General features: G+C 30.9%; 2 protein-coding genes and 1 non-coding gene across 5 annotated transcripts in view; 2 read left to right on the top strand and 1 right to left on the bottom strand.

Annotated features, from left to right (window-relative positions):
• Positions 1–289: 289 nt before the first annotated feature.
• LOC100577974 lies at positions 290–21082 on the bottom strand. 2 transcript variants are annotated; one of them, XM_026440732.1, is made up of 5 exons: positions 20488–21082; positions 2212–3564; positions 1443–1738; positions 1075–1338; positions 290–708 (listed from the first exon to the last, which is right to left on the bottom strand). In XM_026440732.1, the coding sequence occupies exons 2-5, from the start codon at positions 3525–3527 to the stop codon at positions 464–466; spliced, it is 2121 nt and encodes a 706-aa protein (XP_026296517.1). In that variant the 5' UTR covers positions 3528–3564; positions 20488–21082; the 3' UTR covers positions 290–463. The 2 variants fall into 2 exon arrangements, with proteins under 2 accessions (XP_026296517.1, XP_026296516.1); XM_026440731.1 differs by lacking the exon at positions 20488–21082 and adding an exon at positions 8512–8669.
• Positions 14131–24828, top strand: part of LOC413527 (neuromedin-U receptor 1-like) — a 30469-nt gene continuing 19771 nt past the window's right edge. The window contains exons 1-2 of one of the 2 annotated variants that reach the window (XM_016912054.2): positions 14131–14190; positions 14877–15079. The gene's annotated coding sequence lies outside the window, so the exon portion shown is untranslated. Of the gene's footprint in view, positions 14191–14668; positions 15080–24828 lie in introns of those variants that run through there. The other variant, XM_016912051.2, reaches the window with a different exon arrangement.
• Positions 19784–19877, top strand: Mir9876 (microRNA 9876). The gene is given in 1 exon segment (NR_127357.1): positions 19784–19877. It is a non-coding gene; the product is annotated as a microRNA 9876 (primary transcript).

Raw genomic sequence — 24828 nt, 5'->3', positions numbered from 1 at the left:
TATTACACATGATCATTACGTGATTCATTATTTGATCATTTATTTCAATCAAAATTTTCACCGTATGTAAATATAACAAAATTTCGTTCAATCATATTCGCATGATAAATGTTATCATATATAAAAATCGAATTGATATAAAATTGTTATATTTCTAAGATAATTATAAGATTTCTACATTTTTAAGATCATTGAAAAATTGAAGAACGAAGGTGATAAAAATTGTTCGTCAAAAGATAATATATCGAGAACAATTTCGTTTCTCATCATATATATTTTCTTAAAAGGCAAGAAAATATGACGCGTTTTTTTTTTTTTCAAATTTTCACGTTCCATTTACTTCACCCTTTGTTTGCGAAAAGGGCAAAGGAATGACACGTTGGAGATACAACGATTTCCACTTCAGTTATCGCTTTTTACATTCGTTTCGAACGTAACGTAAACCCTTCGAGCTTAACCAACGTCAGACGTTGTTTTGCCGATATTCGTAGATGAATACGATTACGCTGGTGGCCAGTCCAAGGTACAATATCCCGAAAGGGATAAACAAATGTCGTATCGTGATCTTTCGATGTATCGACGAATCATCGAGCGTCATCATCTCCTTCCGTTTTAACGATTGGTACATGGCTTGGTACCAAATCTTATAGAAACCACCATTGTTCAACCTGAGAAGGATGGTGTTTATACGTCTTCCGAATGGTGATCCTGAAATTGCATTTTCCAATTCACAACAATATTTTTATTTTGCAAGAGTAGCAACAAATAATAAAAGGAACATATATATATAACAAAAGTAATTTTAGACACGTTATCGATTAAATTCTGAAGGCGAAAAAATGTTTGATATTTTATAAAGAAAATACCTAGTTGGATTCTGTGCATTTTTAAAGATTTGACAAAATAATAGAATGTGATGAAACGAGGATTCGAGTAATAATTCGGTTAAAAGTGGAAGAAAACAATTATACATATCAAATAAAATTAGGTTGTCAGTGAAGAGATAAAAATAAATTGGTCGTGTTTGAAAGTGTAAAGCAATCAATTGTATAGAGTTATGGATAATTTTATTACCTTTCTTCATCACATTGGCTATGATGTAATCCTTTGGACACTCTTTGACGATGTGCAACGAATTCCTCTGATATTCGTCGTATTTCAACGGAAGTGTTGCGATCCGGTGAAGGTAGCCAGCATCCTTTACCTCGAATAATCTTCTGTGAACTTCAGATCTGTTCGCGTATTCCAATCTCTCGTGAAGCCGTTTGATCAACGGCGATGATACATCGGTGAAAGCGTCGCTTATGATATCTTTGGCGTCGGTTAAAATCGTTATCCCTGAAATTAAATTAAACGAGAGAAGGAATAAAAGTTCCACCTACGAAAAAAAAAAAAAAAAAAAAGAAAGAAAAAGAAATAATGATGAGATGCGTAATAAGAACCGCTTTTCTCCAACTGTTCCAACGTGTTAATGTCTTCGTAGTACATTCGTTTGCTGAAACTGGATGCGAGTTGAGATGTGATTATTCCATTGAGGATCAAACTGAGAAGTAGACTGCATATCAGCAACAATCTCTCCGGGAACCATGGTTGGCCCAATTTAAAGGGTTGCATAAGCTGAAATATCACCTTCATTAAATACCGCGCCAGCGTTATGAGAAGGGACAAATAGGCTCGATAGAATCGTTTCGAGTCGTTTCTCTCCGTTTTGGATGCCGTAGATCGGACGTTTTCTGATCCATCGAACAGGAAAAAGTTGTTAGCAAAACGAGGATACTTCCTGGAATAAACGATTCTTGTACTCGTTGTGCAAAGATTCGCGAAAATGTATGAAAGTAGAAGAGAGATAAAAATAAAGGAACATTTAAGTGAAAATCTTATCGAAAATAAAAGCTAGAGTTAAAATAGAAAAATTAAATATCATAAAGATTTAATAAGAAAATTCTACGAATTTTAAATATTCAAATTTCCACGATGAAAGCTCGATCCATTTTCTATTCGTACTAATTCCATCATATATTTCTCTTCTACATACTTTCTGTAAACCCATATTTTATATTCAAACAATGGCTCGCTGTTACGCAAATAAAATATTTCTCCTCCTCTCAAAACTCGACTCGATAATCCGTCATGATTTTTTTTCCTTTTTTTCTTTCTTTCGCTCTGATGAAATCTTTCAAAGGCAAAAACCTGGTATTATGTTATACGTACCTGGTATTTCCATCATAGCTCGCTCGCTCGTCGTCTTCCTCGCCCGTTTCTTCCCGAACAACGTTGAACACGACACCGTTCCGATCCTCGAGAAAATACGAGTCGGGAATATATTCGCAGCAGAAAAACGCCTGCCCGCTTTTCCTCACAGCCTCCAGCATATTTCGATACTTCTCGATCTTCAACACCGTGTAAATCATGGCGATCACGAAATGGGCGGCGAACACGAGCAACCACGCCCTCCCCGTGAAGATCTTCACTATCACGAGATAATCGGGCAGGGGCGCGGCTTTCGGTACAAGAACGCACAATTTGTCACTGGTAATTGACACGGTGAACTCAACCTGTCTGGTCAGGTAATCCTTGACGAAGAATTGATTGAAGGAAACGTCCGCGAAACCATACACCAAGTGTCCAATTGTACCGAAGAACGTGCCGTTCTCCTCCCAACCGAATCTATCCTTCGACTTGATCAGGGAACGGGTCACGTTCATCATTTTGCAAACCTCGTCGAGATACTTGAAATCCAGACCGAAATAACGCCCGTCCTTAACGGAGATCGTGCTCGTCTCGAAGATGGATATTTTCAACGGGTATCGCTTGAAGTCGATCATCTCCTCCTCGAAAAAATCGGAAACGTCGGTTATATTCGGCCTGTTGATCAACAGGAAACCAGCCTCCTCGCTCGATTTATCGCAATACCAGTCGCAATCTCGGCCACCAACGCGATACCTGGCGCGAAGCCTGTTGTAATCGAAAGGATCGTATCGGATCACTTTATCGCCGGTGAACAGAAGCAGCTTGTACACCCTCCTCACCCTCCAAAGCCTCTCGAACGCCCACTGGCAGAATCGTTCCCGCTCGAACAAGCTGACCGATGATCCACCTTGTTCACGAAGTATGTAGAAATTCTCCGGATGCCAGAACGAGATCAAGTGGGGAGAGCTGAGGATATCTTTCAGATGGTCCACGTCCGAGAACAGGAGCAACACGCAGTTTTCAGCTTCTATCGTTCGATAATCACGCCTTCTGTCCTTGTGTTTGAGAGATATTATATGCTTCAAGGTAACCAGTTTGGTGGACACGTTCAGATCGATCAGCATCCCAGCTGGGATGGGGTCGAACGGGTGACGTTCCAAGTCGTAATCGTCGAACACCACGGTCAGCGTCTTCGTGTGGCTGGTCCTCGCCCATTTTTCCAGGAAAGGGTACAGGTTGGAATAGCTGTCCGTTGATTCGTCAGATTCGGATAATTTGCAGGCGACGCGAAAGAGGATGGTTAGATGGAGCAGCGTCGCGAGAAGCAGCTTGGACATCTCTTTGAAAGAATCGATGTCCCCCACGAGTCACGTCCTGCGAACAGAATTGGATTTATTCGTGGTAGCATTCGTTCGAAGGAATCTCGAAAGTTTTTCGATTCTTCGATGCGTAGGTGGAGATTCGATTGGTTGGAAATTTTATTATCGTATCGTGTATTCTTTCTTATTGTTTCTTATTTTGTTATGTATGCTTGTTGCGCGATACGGATGAAAGAATTTTATAGAATAATATTCGTTTATTATTCGTATTTTGTATTTTATAGGATATTTTATAGGATACTTTTTTAGTGTGATAATATATTTAGGATCAAACGATAGGATAAAATTTTCTTAAATTTCATCTACTTACTTCATTATTGAATTTTTTTTATTACTTCATGCAAGAGGATTTATTTAAAAATTTTATTAATAACAATATCGATTTCCTTATTTTAAATCGCATTCATTATATTCAGAATAAATTTTGTTCCATTCTTAGATTGAAAATTAGATCAATTAAAGTTTCCTTTTAATTTTAAATTATCGAAGAATTCTCGAATTTTTGATCAGTTTGCTTTGATTGATTTTCAAAGTAATGCAGGTTTTAGGGTCGTGTGAAAAATATCTGTCGCGCCAAAATCTGTCGAATCCAGGATTAGGAGGAACGACAAAAGCCAATTGAACAAAGTTTGAAATTCCTGGAGACCGAGTTAATTCTCTCGATCTAATAAATTAGGTGCGATTACGAATCCCAAATTAGTTTGTCGAGTTTAAGCAACTTTAAGCAACGTTTCAACGAAAAATCGTTAATTGAAAAATCCGCTTTTCACGCATTCCAGTTTGTATTTGGTAATCTATTTTTTTTTTGTTCAACATCTTCAATGCATTTGCACAGGCGAATGAAATTGGAAAAATTGGAACTATATTTTCGTTCTCTATTTTAAACTTATTTCTTTTAATTTATTTTATCGATATTTGTTCGATTTTTGTTTGATTATTCAAAGATTTGTGTCTCAAATTTGAACGAAATGTTTTGTCATAATTTTGTTACAATTAATTCGATAATCGTTGTAATATTCTTTCCAAGGCGATAATCCTCTTTCCACAATTTGTTTAGAATTAATTAGAACAGGAAGTAAAGTGGATTACTTTGAAAGAAAGAGAAATCGTATTTCTAAAAAAGAATCTCATCTAACGTATTATAATTTTTCCACAAGTTTTATACTTTGCATAATTTTTATCCCTTCCTGTTAAATATTTTTCCAATATCGTTTTAATCAAAGCTGGAGAAAAAAAATAATTTTTTTTTTCCCTTCAAGAGATTTATTTGCAAACGATAAACATCGAGACGAAGACTCGGTAAAGAAATAAAAGTTGTAATTTACTTATGATTGCGATAAAACTTTTGTTTTATTCAACGGACGGGATGAGATGACGCAACAAAGGACGAATAAAACTTGTAATTACTTTCCAAGTAAAAAATTATTTCAGTTTTGCTTGTTCTGTTTGTTGTTGTTGAGAAGAAGAAGAAGAAAAAAAAATCCTTTTTTTTTACTCGCGAACAGTAAGGATTACAGTAGACTTTTCGCTAAAAAAAAGTGAAAGCTTGTTAATCGTAACTTCGATAAGTATATTGCTTGGAAGATCGGTGTCTTCTCTCCCCTTATAGACATTTCACCTAACTTTCAAGGTTTTATGCTGGAAAATTAGCTCTCAGTCGAGAACTTATGGGAACAAGGATTGATGCAAAGTCCTTTAAGAAACGTGGGAGATAGGCGAATATCTTTACATTTCGGCTTCTGAAAAGAAAAAAAAAAAAAAGAATTATTTTCAATCTTGAAAGATTGATCAAAGTGAAATACAGTGTCCGGTGTCGGTTCAACCTATCTCGTTGTTCCACCAGATTTATCTCTTGCACGATAGAGAGGAAAATTTTAAGTAAAATCCAATTTTGCGATAAAAAGAAACAGCGTACTAAAGGTACTAAATGTAACGATAAAAAGAAAATACCGCTAATAAAAGGGAGATAGGAAGAGCAGTATTCGCGGTAGGGATGTAATAAAAAGTAAATATCTTGTTGGAGCAGTGAAGGTGAAGCCAGAGACGATTTCTTTCTATTTCTATTCTGATAATTTGTATGCGATTACATGGTTGATTCTCCAAAAATCCAAGTAAATTCGATTTTATAAATTTTTGAAACATAAAGACATATCTTTTCGCAATGTAAAATGAAAGAAATGAATATTTTTACGATTCTCTCGTATCAAACGATCCATTTTATATCATTAAAGAATTTTTCCATATTCTGTTCTCTGGTATCATTTTGATTAAAATAATATATAACTATGAAAAAAATTATTTTTATTCATACATAGAGACAAACAAGATGCTTTTTAAACATAATGCTTAAACAAGCACAATCTTTGATTTCCATTGTAATAAATTCTTAATTTTTTAACAATTTAATATTAATTTTTCTTCGAGTTATAAATAATTCTTATACGTACATGATGCATTACATAAGTGTATATAAATGTTAGTATAATCCAGAATACAACGCAATAATAAATAAGTTTCTCAAGGATAATTAATACAAAATTCAGGAAAGTTTTGAATTTCGCTTCTTACTCGAAGAAACTTTGTTTCTTCCCTATTTTACAGTATAATTTGTTCACCTTGAAAGTGCATCATATCCCTGGGCAAACGTCGTATTCTTTTTATAAGTGAATCAAATACACGCTCCCGCACTTCGTTAACATTAGAATTTATGAAACAGCCAATATCCATGGTACAATTTTTCACCAAGTTGACAGGGTGTTGGAAAGAAAGAACGTTCTTATATTATCTCTCTCGACGTCTCTCTTGTGTGAAAAAAACTTCTAAGAAAGAAATACGAACTTTTCTTTTTCGTCGACAACAAGAAATAATCCCATTCTCTGATTTCGAATAAATCTTTTTTTTTTTTAACTAAAATTTATCCTTTACGATAAGATCGTAATAATAAACGTGAATCATTAATGTCGTAATATCAATAATTTTAAGTAGAGAAAGAAAGAGAAAGAGAGAGATTGTTCGATAATTATTATTCTATCAAACGAATATTATTAATTGGTCGAAATTCGTATTAAAATTGTTATCAGCATTTATCGAATGAAAATCAATAAATTAAGTGCAGTAAATGTAATCATCGCTTCGCCAAAATGGATATTCTGAATCAATTTAACTTCTATTTCATCACGAATTTGATCACTTTAAGCTTTTCAATAATTATTTTCTCTTTCCTTCAAGATCAAATTACACGTTTATATTTTATCTTCAAACGAAATATTACAATTTAAAATTCAGAAAGAACGAAGAATCGGGCCAAGGATACGTGATAAATTATAATTGAAATCGCGTGAAATGTAATTTATTTGGATCCTATCAATTCCTCCGTTTCCTCTGTTTACACATCTTCGTCATGTAAAATCGAGAGCAACGTAATTACTTTAGGAATTCTAGATCAAAGATTTTGAGCTGGCTGCATGGTAATAATGACAGTACGGAAACTTTATATTCTTCAAAGAAGCTCTAATGAAGGTGAACCTGATGGTATCTAGACGTTCCCTATCAAGAGACATCGGTTTCCATTAATAACACCACGTTGACTTCTATCGATTATTTATAAGAGGAATTTATGCAGATTGGATAAGGACAGGAAATTGTTTAAAATCGTACATCGTGTACAATAGAATATTTCCCAAAGTTTTATAATTTGATAGGAATCAGATATAAAATTGGGAAATGAAAATATTAAAAATCTTCTCGTGAAAATTATATGACACTTAAACGAATATAGAAGAAATATATTTCCAAAATTGTGTAATTATATCAAAACAATTTTGCACAAAAATTGATTAGTTTCAAGAAGGACATACATATAATTCAATTTTTTTTGCAAAGTAAATAAGAGTTTGTTTTCTTTTTTCGATATGATTTATAATTTCGAGTGTCAGATAAGTCTATGGATTATTGGACTTTTTTAATATTTCTTCAATGACTTTAATTTACAAAAAATAATTACGAGGACACTTCGAAAACCATAAATTCGTGATTTATTTATTAAGGGCCATAATTGGGATTAACATAACGTCATTAGATATTGGATAAAATAGCGGAACACATTCATCGAATACGACCGATAATATTTCTGGTTTCCAACTTTTGAGTTTTAAAGTTTGACGAGCGTTGAAACGAAAACAATATAGGACAAGCGATCAAATACCGGCACCGATATGCACCTCACGGCAGGAATAATTCCAATCGAATCATTCCAGGAACGATTCGAATCCAAAGCGGTATCATTTAGGCGTACCATTAAGGTGGAAAAGCATCGGAATTTAATCGAGTTTTCATCGGTCCGTGAAATGTTGTTATGATGCTCATAGAGGATTTGAAAAATAATCATCGAGACGACGTCCAATTTTATGATGATTAATCGCCCAATTATAATTCACAAACGGAATGACATTAAATATACGTATATTAAGAGGTTGGAATTCATGCAAAATAAACGAAGATAAATTTGGTGAACTTTGTGGCTGTTTATTAGTGAATAGGAATTCGAAATTCTGGGTCTGTTGAAGAGGATGCCTTATGAATAATACTTCGCAATATACCACGTACAGAACACGAGGCGAACTTTTAATCGCCTTTTGCACGATATCGAGTTACGATAAATTATTAAATATTGTTGTCAAATATTATTTATTTCTAATTATCGAATTTAAAATTGAAGAAAGCTTTAAAGCTGATTAAACATGATCGTGTTAAACAATTTTAACAACAATTAATTGGAACTTTTCTGATTATGATATAGCAAGGGGAATATAAATAATAGGAGTAGTAACGAAAGAACGCTTTTTCTCTTAATTTAGTTTTCACTTTTTCTCGTTCAAAAAAAAGCGAAAGGAAGGATGAAAAAGATAAAACGGAGAGAGGAGAGAAAAAAAAAGAAACTTACACATCTTCCTTCTCGCTGCAAACGAGAATTACCACTTGTTACATATAAACTCGAACGTGGTCGATCGAAGAGGAAACGTGGAAAATATCCGAGGGGGAAAAAAAACAACGATATTACGGATGGATTGAAGCCTCTCGAGGCGAACTTACTCGTGACACTGAAACTTGCACGACAAGTTCGAAAGTAGACAAGCTAGACAAATTAGAATGCAAAATGATCTGATAAGGGGGATATCATAAGAGAAGGGGGGGAAGGGCCTGGTATCATTAGGATCTGTTTGTATTCCTCCCGCATTTTAAATAAGCTCTTACAAAGTGTATTCTACCTTACTCTCGATAAGTATCTATATTTATTCGTTAGAGGCTTTATAATTCATACGATTGTTGTATGCGATACAAGTAGATACAAAGTAATTTATGATTGTTATATTACACGTAAATAAATAGATACACGTGGTGGGGGATCGTTCTCGTTTGCAGGGGAGCTTAATGCACGAGTTTGTTGAAATTAAATATCCAGTAAAAAAAAAAAAGTACGTATTAATTATTAAGTTAATTATCAAGCGTTGTGATAAATGACGTTTTGTACGACACGAGTTTTGTAATTATTTTGAAAATGTAAGATTCGAGAGTTTAAAATTATCTTCGTTCGTGCTTCGTGTTACTTTATATACACGAAGCATTATCTCTTTTCATTAGTTTAATGATATGTTTGAATTACTTTTTTTTTTTTTTAAATTCAACAAGTAAAAATACGAACATGAACAACGTACGTTTCAATTAAATAATTGAAACAACAGCCTATCAGATTTTTGTAAAATTAAAATCAACGAGTTTTCCATGTGGATTTTATGATAATTTATTTTCTTAATAATGTTTATCCGGAAACGTGATTATTAATTATCAATAATATCGAGAAGCCATTAATTATACTAAATTATTCATGTTCGCTTTTACAAACTTCTGCTTAGTTTTCCTAATTAATAATAAGTTTGTTTAAACTTTTTTAAAATTTAAACATTAAAAATTTATCAAACGAAATTTAATCCAATCTATTATATTAATTAATAACGAATATGAAAATTTCATTTTCGAAAATTTTCCTTTGAAATGGACTTTTGCGAAATTGTATATCAATTTCACATTCCATTGTGAACAACATAGAACAACTTTGATAACTTAGAGTGAATTAATTCCACTAACAGATGCTTAATTTCAAAATGTAGTTCAATCAATTCTGCAAAGTTTCGCAATTGCCAAGATGCCAATGAATGGACGAGGACGAACAAGTATAGTGGTATATTCGCTTGACCCTTGGAATATGGTGAAACATGATAGATGATATAGGGACAAAAGTGACCCGTATCATCTAAACTTATCTACTTCTCATCTAATGGATTTAATAAATAAGTGACACTTTTGTGTTCAACAACTTTTATTTTAGCCCCTTAGAATCGAGTTGCGCATAAATAGACGAGGGTTGGTTGAAAACTTTTCTTAAATAAATAATGAACAGGAAGAATCGTATCTTCGTACGAAAGAATGGTAAAGGAAAATTCTTTATTTTTAAAACTTACATTTTTTCTGTACTTATCTCATTCGGCAAATTCGCTGTGTTTGATTATAATTCGTGAAAAAATTGCCCCCATTTTCTCGAAACCATCGTCCATCATACAGTTCAGACTTAGATATTTAGTGATCTTCATCTGGAACTAATGGACACTCGAAGCGCCAACATTTCAACTGTAACGAAGAGGTAAAGTTTACTAAGTGAAGAAATGGTTTTGAGAAAAAGGTTGATCTTCTAAAGAGGTGAAAAGAAGAATTAGAAAAAGCTAACCTACTTGATGAAAAATGTATTGAAGTAAGAGGTGATTACGTGGAAAAATAAGTAAATGTAATTTTAAAAATAAAGATTAAAAGTTTCCTATTATTTTCATAAAAATATTATATGTTTCCATTTTTTATTTAAGCCAAGGGAAAACTCTCATCTACCACTTTATTATGCATTAGAGTATATTACGTAATATTATTCCAAATAATTTGTTCAAATAAAAGATTCCTCGTTAAAAAAACCATTGTTGCTAATTACAATCAATGAATCGTTAACGTGGGATGGACTGGATTGAAATGAAATAAATAACGTGAAATCAATTGATATGGTTGGATATATATTAAATGTACGAAGAAAACCACTGAAATGACGCCATGAAATGTGTCAACACGATTAAACGTAATATCTGACCAACATCGATCAAAGTCTTGTTTTTAAGTACACTTTTTTTCTCTCCTCTCCTCGATTTCTCCTCGAGAAGTTCGAACATCTTCTGACATTAATTTCCGAACTAACGAGTTATTTACAGTTTCGTGAGCATGATCATCCCTTAAACTCGGTGATCCTCCTTTTACAATAGAAGTTTCTAACAGAATTAGGGAGATTTCTGGAAGATTGACACGTGCAATCGTTAATTTTCCACAGTTTCCAAACTATCCTATAATTGATTCGCGATTCGAAGGAATTAACGAGATCTTGGCCGTCAGTTTCAAGAGATGGGTTTCACGCGATAAAAGAGTTTAACAGTAGTTGTAACGTAGATTAAACTCAAAAGTTTATGAATTAACTTAAGATAAGAATCGATAAGAATCGTTGGATATCGTTCAGATTCAGGCGTTTCGAAATTATCGGATGGGGATGAATGATGAAGGGGTAAATTTGAGGTAATGGAGATTGAAGTGGTTAAAATCGATAAGGGTGGAGGGTTGAGAATTTAGTCTGAATTACTTGATTACTCTCTCTGCTCATTTTAATAACAAATCAATCGTGCATTGGTCACGTGATAAAGGAAGACGTGACTTCGATGATACGAAACGAATAATAATGCCGCGATTGATTTTCTAGCTCGCACGTAATTCTATCTTTCCAACTAGCATGGTAATTGACCTTTTTAATGGATAATTTTTTATTCGTGTTCGGCTGAAATTTTAAATCTCGAGCGCAATTAATAGCCACCAATTTACCGACTAATACCGGCGGGAATAAAAAATTCATGGGGTGGAAAATGACATTTAAGCCCTGAGGCTTTCTGTTTGCTTTTTAATTTCTGAATAATAAACGTGTTTGTTTCGATCGATTGTAATCGAAAACAAAAAAAATAAAAACGAAGGAGAAAACATGGTTTTTTAGATTTTTTTTTTTTTTTGTCTGGAGAGAGATACAGAAGAGAGGGAAACTTTGTTAGAAGTTAGAGGTTCTTGAGCTAATAAAGGATTACACCTTCATTTAGATACGAAGAAAACTTTTTTCATTTAACTCGAACGACGTTTGACCTATTCCTTCCAGCGAATCTATTTATTCCATTTTTTTTTTTTTGTTCGATTTATCGAGAGTATTTAAATGAAGGAATATGAAGAAGAAGAAAGAACAAAGTCTTCAGTTTTAAAAGTCGATCTTTCACCAATTATTAGTACTTATACTCTCAATAAGAAAATCAAATTCTCAATGACACTTTTATATCGAAACTTATTTGATCTTGAAAAATATGGAAGAATCGTAGATTGTATCGAACGATTTTCTAATTATTATAAATAAAAACTTCGAAAACACGAAGATATAAAATTCTTATGTCATTCAACAATTATTTCAAAAAAAAAAAATCAACATTGACTGCTCCATTTCTTGCAAATTTATCCAGATGAAAATTACCGTAAAGACGATTTTGTATTCAACGCAAAAAGCTTTCGAATTCTATGCGGGATGCGAATCACGTTGATAACATTTTTAATTAGCATTTAACCACATCGATGAAGAGAAAATTTTAAATTCGAAATTTTTGCAAACTCGTCAATTTTGTATAAATTCATTTTTTATCCAGAAATTTGCACGAAATAACTGGTAGTTTGCAATAGTTCGTTAACGATTGTAACGATTTCGTTTAATTAAATCGCGAGAATTTTTTTTCTCACGATTCGCGAGAAAGTCAATTAATCATAGAGATAAGTCGCACAATATCTGGTCGAGGGAGGAGGGGGATACACGATAAACCTTCCAACCGAGGAAAATAAACGGAGAACAATCGTGCAATCCTACTCTTTATCGCGAATGCATCTTTAATATTAACCCGGGATTTGGTCGTGGAAATTGATTTAATGGAGGAAAACGACTGCGATTCAATTGTAAAAAAAAAAAAAAAAAAATAATAGAAAGATGGAAATCGAGTGACGAGATGTTAAATTACAAGGTGAATGAATGAATGAAAAGAAAATAGAAAGAAATAAAAAAAAAAAATGCGCAATAAAGGAAACAAAAATTGTTTTATTTTAACCCCTCTCATTTTGAATATATCGATCGATGTTGAAAATTGATCGTTACGACGAATGTTAAAGTTGATTCGTCTCAATTGACGACTAACATTTTCACGTTGGGAGATCCACCGATTAGATCATTTTGTTCTCGTCGGGGCGAGAGATCTCCATCAAGATCTCTTAAGATCTTGAGATCTTGTTTAGATTCTTTCTACGAGAATAATAGCAGTGGTAGACGTAATCAAAGTCGAGGCAAGAAATCGTAAAAATAATTTGCGAGAGAATTCGAACGAACGACATCGTTATACCAATACTATTATGATTTCCAAGAAGATACGAAATACGAAATACGAAGGACAAAGAAAAGGAGCAGAAAAAAATTAAGAATGGATGAAACGTCGCGTCTGAGAAAAAAGATTTTAACATTCGTGAAAGGAACTCGTGATGGATGGCTGCTGTATACCACCGCTTCAAGATTTTGTTGCCTTATTACTTTTGGAGATTTAGGAAGGAATATATATATATATATTTTATTCTGTCTCCAGAAATGAAATATTTTTGATATTACGGTACATATTGAATTATTTCGAAAACGTCGTGGAAAAATGTATGCCACGAAATACAGAGTTTATATTTCCTAAAATAAGAGAGATCGAGTTTCATATCTATACGATTACGATTTTTCTTTTTTCCTTTTTTTAAAACTTTATAATTTTCTCATCTCACTTTGACATGAATATTCCAATATTTTTTCCCCCTCCCCTAACTACAACCCGAAACAAATTTTCCGATATCTCATTTCGTATTCTTCAATCGTTGCTTTAAAAATATTTATCGAGTTCAATTACAAAGTAAAATAAGAGCAAAGTGGAAAAATCGCGCTCGCTCGGTGGATTTCCCACCGTCGAAAAAAATTGAATTTAAATTTTTTTTGCTTCATCCGAATTTCACAATAGTACATAAAACGCTCCAACCCCCGAGTTTACCAAAAAAAAAAAAAAAAAATCTCTAAACATTTGCGTTAAATTCTATTCCATCTTCCGACATCCCTCCTCTCCTCTTTCAATCAATTTTCAATTGGTCGAATCAATAGGATGGAATTGCATGCATCATGCAAAATGCACGAAACAAGATCATAGAGCCGCTATTGAAGTAGAAGCATGTTGTATCGGGAAACGTATCTCTTTATTGCGTGTTGCTAATTGCAAGCGTGGATGCTGATCGTCGTGGAACACCGTGGCATCGCGCAGACTCCTTCTTCAAGCGAGACAGGGAGAGCAAAGGATCCTTGGTGAATTTTCACCAGTAACCCCGTGACCACCAACCCGTTTTCAACGTGTACCATTTTGCCCGCTCCTGTTGTTCAACCCTCTTCGTGGTCGGTAGTCGTTTTCTTTTTTTTTTTTTTTTTGGTAACCTCTTGCTGAGTAAAGAAACAGGGAGTAAAGGGTGTCGAATCGATTGGAAATAAGTTCCAGTGTTGTATTCGAATGAGTTTTAAAAAAATGTTTTATTTTATTCGATCGACTCGTTCCAAGAATCCATTAAAGGGATTCATCATGTAATATTTGTAAATAGTGGGAAAAATTTTGTCGCAATTTTTTAATTTTTGCTTTGGACGATTTTAAAAATTGGTCATTTGGTTCCTTGTGACGATGATGATGGATTAATCTGGTAAAAGCTTTTGAGGGATTCGTTTTTAAAAATCTTCTGAAGGATTTATATAAGGGAGTAAAAAGAATTTTTTATCATTAGTTAATTTTTCAAATTTTCGTTTTTTCGTGGCGATTGATCGTGAAGCTTTCTAAAAATAAACGAAAGAAATCCAATTTTTTATGATGTAAATCGTAGAAAAGAATTTTAACAATTAGTTTCAAAATTGTTTTTATCTCGTTTCAACGAATATTATTTGAGTCGAACGAGGATAAAATTTTATGGAAATTTCGACGAACGATCAGTTAATCTTTTGAGTTCTTGAATTAAGCAGGCTGTCCTTTTTTTTTTCATTTTTTTCTTCGTCTTCTTTCCCTACGTCAAAGAAACCTGTTGCACGGCGATCCGTAGCCGTGAAATTCACAGGGAAGAAATGGAAAAAAAAGGGCGATGTTTTCCGTGACAATTTCGCAGCTTTCGTTTAATGCCGTGCATGTGTGTGTGAAACGTTAAACACGATATATATATATCCATAAAATAAGGGGATCTTCGATACTTCGTGTTTCAACAAGTGAATCGAACCTCGTTGTGATACAAAAGTGTGTAACTTGAGGGTAAGTACGAATTATATACGAAGTTTAACCTCCATTAATTGCGTTGCTCTTTCACGTAAAATTATTGAATTGATTTAAAAATGACATCAAATCTTTTACAATCCGATTAAATTTTATTATTCATCGATCATATTAAAGGAAAAAGAATTTTCTCGTTTGTAATATACGTATTTGATATATATATATCAAGTATATATAAAAACAATTATCCCGTTACACGATCGTTGGAATATTCGTGTGATGATCGATATCAGATTCAAAGGGAGGATTGTTCTATAAAAACATATTTTGTATTTGAGAAAGATGGAAATAAAAGAATAATACTTGTGTACATATTGTGTAACACGTTATGTGTGTGATGTATGATAATTCTTTTTATTGAAAATGATTGGAAATAAAAATACAAAAGGGGAAAATAATTCTAGAAATTCAGGAGGAAAGTTGATAAAGATAATTTTTTTTTTAACAAAAACTTAAAGAGAATTTCAATATTTCAAAATTAGAAAAGTAGAGAAATTTACAAATGCAAATGATACACAATCAATAATTCAACAAGTTCAATTCAAAAATTGCTTCTCTGTAAAAATTAATATACTTATATACTTTTTTTTCTTGTGTGAATTTTATTATTGCAATTATGATTATTGCATTTAACCTTTTTGAGAAAATAACAAATAAAATCAATCGTTATTTTGAATGAATAAAAGAAGTATTAATGTTTATAGTATTAAATAATTTTATATAATAGCACTATTATCATTTCTGAAGAAAATTACTCGATATTGGAGAATTATTTGATAATGGTTTAAACTCGTTACCATATTCTGAGAGTACAATTATAGAAGGAACATGGTAAATACTTGTACATACATGATATACACGTGAAATTAATAAAGGTACAACGCACGTTGATAAATAAATGGAAATCAATCAATAGATGATGCATGGATAATGCAGAATTTGAAAATGACGAGGATGTACAATCAAAAAATTAGATTCGTAATATTTTCACTCATTTTCACGAATCCCTGCACGAATTTTCCATTTATTTTTGAATTGTCTACACAATTTTTTAATGAATAAATTATCTTCTGTGTTTGAACAATTTTTTTAAAATTTAATAATATCTTTACTGTAACCGCATTTATTTATTTTTTAGTTACATACAAATTACACATTAGAATACAACAATTTCATAAATAACACTTTTTTTTTTTAAAAAATTGTTTTTTCTATAAAATAGATTTTCACCACAAATATTTTTTCTTTTACAACGTGCATATTTAAAAAACAACAATCGTGCATATTTAAAAAAAGAAAAAAGAAAAAGAGAAAAATACATGAAAAAAAAAATAATAATTTTATATCAAACGATATTTGATACGTGTTAATTTAACATAAATAATACGCGACAATATAATTCGATAATATTTTAAAAAAGGGAATTATATTTCAAATTATTGGTGATTACACGTATGATAAAATTCGATCCAAAGCAATCTCGAATAGAAAATCATAGGCGCGATAACAACCGTTCATTACTACGTCTTCCGCCATCATAATTCATCATAATTGTCAAAATGGAATATTGATGTTTTCGTTAACGCAACATCTCTAATAAAACGTAACTGCATGAGATTGATTGTTCCATGAGATTGATTGTTCTTAATGTAATAGATCAACCTTTACAGCACAAGGTAACGAGCTTATTTGTTCGAAAATAAAATCTCTAAGGTTGTCGGTTTAATTTAAGAATCGGAAAGGAGAAAGATAAACCGTTCCATCGATATCCATTAATGCCGACCCTCGACACGAGCCTTAGCTTTCGTAGGAGGTAATAACTTTATTTTCCTTCCTTAATATGATCCCTTTCGAGTGTGCTTATTGTTTTCGTTATATAGAAATTTCGATTAGCCGACGATGTTAAAAGGAGCAAATATTTACTTTAACATCGTGAAAATTTTAAAATATTTACTCTCTTGCTGAAAGTATTTTATTTTATTTTATATTTAATAATATTTCAAAATAAATCAATTGAAATATTTAACACGATTTAACGTATACATTAACGTGTATATGTATTATATTAGTATTTTATCCAATTTATACGGCTATTATATATTGTATTATATAGTAAACATAATACTCGGTTTATGATGATCTTAACAGATTTATTTTGATAATTCTTGATCAATCCTTCGATTGAATATGGATATATTATCGAATATTGTACGTTAAATTTTGTTTCAATGTACATTCACGTACATAAATATTTTCAATATTTAATAATGTATATATATTATTTTCTAAGAAGAAGAAAAATAGCTAAATTCTGTGCATTCTTCTTTTCCTTTGTGTGATCGCATAATAAAATGTTAAATCGAATTTTTTTCATGAGCATTCTATTCAATTTTTCTAAAGATAGATGAATTATAAATAAAACATTAAAAGATAAAACACTTATTATAAATTATTCTAGTTGATTGAATTATATGATTGTACTATTATTTGTAAATCATGAGATATTATTAATCATTATTCAATACCATTGGAAAATGGATGAATGAGAATCCATTATGTTCTCATTTTAATATTATATCATATTAATAAATCACTTGTAATTGCACAATGAAATTTTTTCCTATTACCTTTATCCGTTATATTTCTTCATGCATTTTAATTATCACTATTAATTGATCATATTAATTGAAAATTTCGCGATTTTTCTTTGTTTTATTGAGAGTATTTTGAAAAGAGAATTAATATCACTGTCGCAAATTTTTTGAATCTATTTGATCCAACTTTTTTTTTACACAAAAATTAGAGAGATCAACATATATTCTGATTTATAAATATGTGGACGTAATGTATGTTACTATTTTGTAAAATAATCTTTATTGTTGAATTCTATTTTATTTCTATATTAAATAATAATATCTAATAATGTTAATTTGAAGCCTTTAAATAATTAATATTATGGGAATATTTAAATAAACAAATTCCAAAATGTCCAAAATGTCCAAAATCAGAATATATTTATGAGAATTTTTACAAATTGAATAGAAAATAATATTAATAACAGAATGCCGACCAGTTATAAGAGCACAACTGTGGATATATTAATGAAAAGAAAATTGAATTACCTTTCATTACCATAGCGAGGTATTATACTCAATACAAAATAAAATAAAAATCGTATTTAAACATCACGTAAATACAGTAATGGTATTAAATTTTATTCGAATTTGCTGGAACATGTTGAGTTTGAAACCATCATCGCCCATCCATTACCAGTCATGATAAAAGATTACTTTTATTCAAACTTCATTTATTATTTTTCTCAGGTTTGCTTTGTATACGAGATCAGGTGAAAACAATATGTTATTCCAGGAGAATAAAATCTCTTGTTCAAAATCTAAGCAACGTAAATGGATCCCGACTTCAAAGAGACGTCCATTTTGGGGATATTATTGTTTCACTGAGGACAGGAATTCAATGGATTTTCCTTGTAGTGCATGGACTCGTTTTTTGAATCGAATATTTTACATTTCGTGAAAAATTTCACATCGTCATTCTTATAAGAGATTTTGAAAAACATGATATTATTTTCACAGCACACACCTTGCTCTTCTTCATCCTTTTAGATCAATAAGGGAAAACATCTTTTCAAAGTTTTTTCAAAATAACTTTCAAAGCTTTTTCTTTAAAATAAAGTTACGTGTTCTTCTGAAATCAGATTTATCGATTCTATCTCCTTTACGCAGCAAGTTTCACGCTGGCTATGAATTCGGTATTCCTTTTAACGCGATCGATTGTTTGCCTTGCTCTTCTAAAAACTTCCCGTCACATAGAATTCTGTCTAGACTCCTTTTTATGGGAAACATATGCCATAGAGATATGATCTCATTAATAGAAAATAATACTGTTGTACAAACTTTTCATTTGTTTAATTTCAACGATGGCCATGAAAGTTTTATAACAAATTCTCAACGCTTCGAGGGAGATAATTCTTTCATGAGAATGCGGAAGGATGGTAACACGAGATATCTGGAAGGAAACTCAAGGAAGAATCTAAAACTTATAATTTAAACGCAATTGATATGGAATAAGATTCATATATGCATGTATTAAGATGTCAATAAATATGGAAATGTCCTATGGAGATGAGGTGAGCATGAAAAAATGGACGTATTATAATGATATAGCCACGTGTGGGAGGAATAGAACGAAATAACTGAAAATAGACCTGAAATTAATTACAATCATTAATCTAAATCTGATCTAAAAACTTACAATCTTTTTTCTTAATCGTCGAGACCGAAATTATATCATCCATATATTCCTTCTTCTTTCACAAATTGTTAACATTCAATAAAAAAAAATCAAGAAACTTTTCTTTTCCAATCGAAAAAGTATCGAGTATCGAGTTTGAATTACGTTACAGGATCTTGATGAATCAAAGTAGCGCGAAAGAATTTCTTCCCTACTTTATATGAAACGAGGAAAATAGAAATAATGAAAGAATTTTATCAAGAATCAGCGAGTGTCGAGCATTTGAAGAAATTTTCACATTTTCTGTTTGCACGAGCACTCAGTGTTCGAATAATATGTACCATCATTCAAAACGGCGTAAAGGAATATCATGAATAACGGAGTCAATAGCGAGGAATTCACGGAACAAGAAAGAAATTATCATGGAATAGAATGCCCGTTTTATCCATCGATGCACGAAGCTGAAACTTAGCTTTCAACTTCAAGTTTTCCGTGGGATGGATCGATAGAACGAGTGTTCCCTCTTACAATACCGACGCACGACCATCTTTCATATTCGCTGTTCATTTTGAACGGAGCTAAATCTCTCAAATTTTTCATCCTCCCTTCCCCTACGAAAATCGAGGAACGAACAGTTTTCGACAACAATATCATTTTATCGTTTGCTTCCTCGATATTTCATATTCTTGCCGACCCTTTGATACGTCTTTCAAGTTGGAAATCACACGTATTCTTATTCTTTGAAATTCTATACCCAGTGTTTATTGTCGTTTATTCTCTTCCACCTACAAATAATTTGCAAGCCTTTTTCTTCAGATTTTACAACTAATAGTGGAATATTGAAATAGAATAAAAAAGAAAAGAAATAGCGAAACAAATAAATGGTAAAAAAGTCTTCGAGTTGGAAATTACGTATATATTTTTGTTCTTTGAGATCCTACTGCTTTCATCACAATTCCCTTTTACCTGTAAATAACGTGTAAATAATTTGTCACCCTTTTTCTTACATCTACAATCAATAATTGAAATAGAATAAAAATATAGTGGATGTGATAGAATATTTAAATACACTAAAAAAATCCTGAAACGAGATTTTCTTTTTTTTTATAGAAGGAAAAAGATTAAAAATCTCTCACCTAAAAACAATAACTTGTTGCTGCCAGTTTCTCGAAAGGAAGTTTTCGAAGATTGTGTAGAAAGTTTTAAAATTTGAGTTTGCCTCTCTGCAGACGGATCGATGATGGATGATAATGATGGGGAACAGTTTGACGTCTCTCTGAAACAGAACCGTGACAATTAGAAAGATTCATTATCATAGAATATATATTTGTTTTGAAAATGTTGTTCGCGTATTTATGTTATCGGGGGAGAAAATTTATTCGTTTCAATTTGGCAAACGATATGTTCGTTTTACGTCACACATATTTCACATATATCTGAATACATTCCTCCCGTTTTTAGAATCATCGTGCATTCGAGTAGACAGTTCTGCATATTTTAAATTTCCCCATCGAAGAAATTTTTCATCGAAATCACTCTTCTGCAAAAAAAAAAAAAGAATTATTTCAAATAAATCTTTTTTTTTTTACTTATACTATAATCGTTGCTCGTCATCATTCGATCGCATCCTCCTTTACGAATAATTTCTTAATTCATCTTTCTTAATACATTTCTTAATACATCTATTGGAAAATTTAATAAATTGATAAACTTTTTCGTAATCAATATATATATATATATATATATATCTTTAATTGAGAAAGAAGACGCTCATTTTCACTTTCATCGAAATCTTCGTTCACCTGTTTTATCAGTTTCAACGAGATTGGAATAAAATTAAAAGCGGATGCTTTAAAAGAAACTTTAAGTTTCCTTCAAGCATGATAAAGAAAGAAAGAAAAAGGAAAAAAAAATCTTTATTACGAGCAATACTTTCCAAATATTACCCTTCGATTTTCTAACAATTGTTCATATTTCTAAACGTACGTTGTTTCACACGGCATGAAATTGAGACTCGAATTACTTGACAAAGAAAAAAATTGTCGGACAATGGTGGTTCTATTATTTTCAATTAAAGCGTTTAAAAGAAAAAAAGAAAAGAAAAGAAAAGAAGAAAGATCAAATAAAAGGAATAATAATTAGAATATTAATTAAAACTTTATTTTTTAATTTTCCATCCGTTTGGTATAATAATAATATTCGCCCAATTTAAATTTCGCTAAGTAAACTCGGCCGTAACAATAATAATAATAGTAATCTTGTTCCTATCTAATAATCAAGTTTCTTCGAGTAAGTATCGTTAAACACCGGTCGTGTTTGCCGAATAACAACTTGTAATTTTGCGCCAACGATTATGATCTTCTAGTTGAATCAACGATATAACTTACGATTGTGTCCATCTGAAATAATCCCAGAAGCAAACGCGGTGGGAAAGCACCGTTTGGAAATTCAGTATGTGGAATTACGCGATATATGATTATCGATTTCATGAATCGTGAAAAGGAATTCAGAGGCGTAGATCGTTAGACGATTGTTACAATGAAGTTACAATGATGAAAGTTGATCAGTATCAGGATGCAATCACGATTCTATGTGTTCCAACTCTAGTGAGAATCTATCAGGAATATTCGACGCGTGTTTGGCAATGTTAACAAGTTCCATATTGATTAAACTATAGTGGTGATAATCTTTCGGGTAATATCGATATAAAATCGTAAAAGTAATCGAGATATATATTATCTCATCGTGTTGATCAATTTGGATTGATAAAACTGGTGAAATGTATGAATATAATTGAAAAATTGAAGAAAATTGTAATAAAGGGGGAAGAAATCTTGTTTGAGGAAATCTTTTTGTTAATTGGAAATATTGAAAATCAAACTTATCTGTATTTAATTAATCAATAGATTAATTGATTAATTTCATTAACTTTCTTAAAAAGTTTACGAACTTTTAACGTAGTTTCAATCTCGTATAAAAAAGAGATTCTTCTGAAGGAATTCTATAGGAGTAAATGAATAATGAGAAAATTATTCCAAGTTCCAGCGATGACCTACATTAGGATTTCTTTTTTTTTATTTTTTTAAAAGTTGAAATCTTAAAAAAAAAGGGAACAAGATCGATGTTGAGCAGAGATTGAATCAAAAAAATATGTACATCAACGTATATGTTAAAAAACGAATACTTGAAAATATGGTGCTAAACATATTTTAATGCAGAATAAATTGAAAAATTAATATTTTTTTATATTTGTAATTTTTTTTTTACTGCATTGCGTTTAATTTTTGTAATTTTATAATTTTTCATTTTATAACATTCATTTTATATTGCAAATTTTTAATGAGTGCTTCAAGCTTTAAAAAAGTTTACGTAAACTGGAACATAACTATATGTGATTCGTTATTGAAATTCTTAACTGAAGAAATTTCACGAAGTATAACATTCCAGTTCTTTGCGGGCGTAAATACCTCCTTTTGCAATTGGAAGAAATTTCACGAAAGTGAAGAAAAAGTGAATAATTTTCTGGAAAATTTATCAGTTTCAAATTATTTATTCCATTTATGATAAACGATATTTCTCGAAAGGAGGAGAAATTATTTCGGTTTTACGAAACAATTTAAAAATTGTAAATAAAAATTACAAAATAAATATTTTCATCGAAAAACAACGATTAATTGTAAAAAATAATATTTCATAAATTAACCTTCTTTGTTTTTTTTAAAAGAAGAGTGGTCATCTACTTGTATATTCTTCGTTATTATCTTTAATTATTTTATTAAAATATTAAAGAGAAAATATTAAATCTTCAAATGTATTTTACAAGAAGTCAATAGAAATCAAAGGAAACGTTATTGATAACATTTAATGACGTAAATTAATTTTCAACTTCAGTTTCAAAGGTTATAATTATGCACAACCGTTATAATTCGCAATTAATGAACTACCAATTCTAAAAAAAAGAATATAATATAAAATTGCGAAGAAACGTAATACTGTATAATTAGCGATTATTAGATTAAAGGAAAAGAATATACGAAACAGTAAAAAGAAGCAGTAATTAAGATCTATTTTCGCTATTCTTTGTGTGTACTTAAGAAGCTTCTTTAAAAAACTCTGCAATTAATGAAATTAAAACAAAAAGCAATCATTCTGAATTGCCTGCTTTGCAATATTAATCTTACTAAAAATGAAAAACAATGGCAAACAAAATTGAAAGCAATCAGGAGGAGTGCTATTGTTTCTTTTAAAAACTTTATTTAAAAAAAAAAAATTTATGTAACCACAATCGATTTTAATAAAATAACGTTTTTAATATCTATTCGCAGACAAACGATTTTATCGATGCAAGTTTCACAAGTTATAATCATACTTATATCTATATACTTCGTTACGAAGTTTTGTAGTATTAACAATCGTGAAATTTTCGAATAATTAATTTTAAAAATTATAATTAAATATAATAATAAATACAAACTATTTTAAAAATGTAAAAACACCGGTTAACTGGAAATTTCTGAGATAATTTCAAGAAACATTTTCCTTTGCAGAAACTTGTTTGTTATAACTTTGTTAATGAATTATTAACAAACCAATCATGAAGCGCATAAACCAAAGAATGAAAAGAAGTTGGGTACATGATAAAGAAGAGGAGGAGAAAAAATTGATGAAAAAAGAAGAATTTGAAGTAAAGAATCTTGTAGAAATATTCTATACTATATAATAATAATTAATTTATCCTGATTATTCCTATAAGATATAATTCGATATAATTTTTTCCTCATAAAATAATTATTATATTCAATACACGTTGCTTGGATTTGTTAAAATTTAATCGATGAGTTATACGTTTAAACACTACTGTTTCTGTTTTTATTAATTAATAATTAGTTAACAAAGTAATAACGAAAATTTTTGCTTGAAATTATCTCAGGAATCTTCAGTTAACCACGTTCTCTCACATTTTTTGTTATCGTATTATTACTCGTCAAATTTTTAAATAATTTATTAATAATTTATTTTATTCATTGGCGTCATTCGAGTAAATATTAATATAAAGCATTTATATTGAAATATAAATAAAATAAAAAAATGTACATACCTATCATTTTATCGGGGTGGACTGAAAATTAAATTTTGTCTAATTGTAATGTTATTAGAGAAACAGTTGGTGGAAAACTCTGTGGCGATTGAATTAAACAAAATTAAATTAAACAAAAGAGAAGAAGGGATATAATAAAATTAAAATAATAACATTGGATTCCGAGGTCGAAATAATTATTCGAAATAATTATTAAATATCGATTAATCCTCTTGCATTGATTTTATAATCCATTTATAAAAAAACTTTCCCTTTATATATATCTTATATGATATTATGCTTTAATTAAATGAATTGAAATTTAAATATTAAAAGAGAATGGAAATTCTTTCGAAATTAATGTGAAAAGAATATTTTATATATTTTTTAGCATAAATTT

Source organism: Apis mellifera, linkage group LG5 (assembly GCF_003254395.2).
Source record: "Apis mellifera strain DH4 linkage group LG5, Amel_HAv3.1, whole genome shotgun sequence".
Taxonomy (NCBI): domain Eukaryota; kingdom Metazoa; phylum Arthropoda; class Insecta; order Hymenoptera; family Apidae; genus Apis; species Apis mellifera.
The sequence above is the reverse complement of the archived record's forward strand: the minus strand, read 5'-3'. Positions and strand labels throughout refer to the sequence as shown.

What these genes read in the sequence shown, in the direction of transcription:
- LOC100577974 (XM_026440732.1), bottom strand. Translation starts at nt 3,527, where the DNA reads ATGTCCAAGCTGCTTCTCGCGACGCTGCTCCATCTAACCATCCTCTTT. An exon ending in AGCTATGATGGAAATACCAG is followed by an intron (nt 1,739 to 2,211) that starts GTACGTATAACA and finishes CCTGTTCGATGG; the next exon opens with ATCAGAAAACGTCCGATCTA. An exon ending in GGAACAGTTGGAGAAAAGCG is followed by an intron (nt 1,339 to 1,442) that starts GTTCTTATTACG and finishes ATTTAATTTCAG; the next exon opens with GGATAACGATTTTAACCGAC.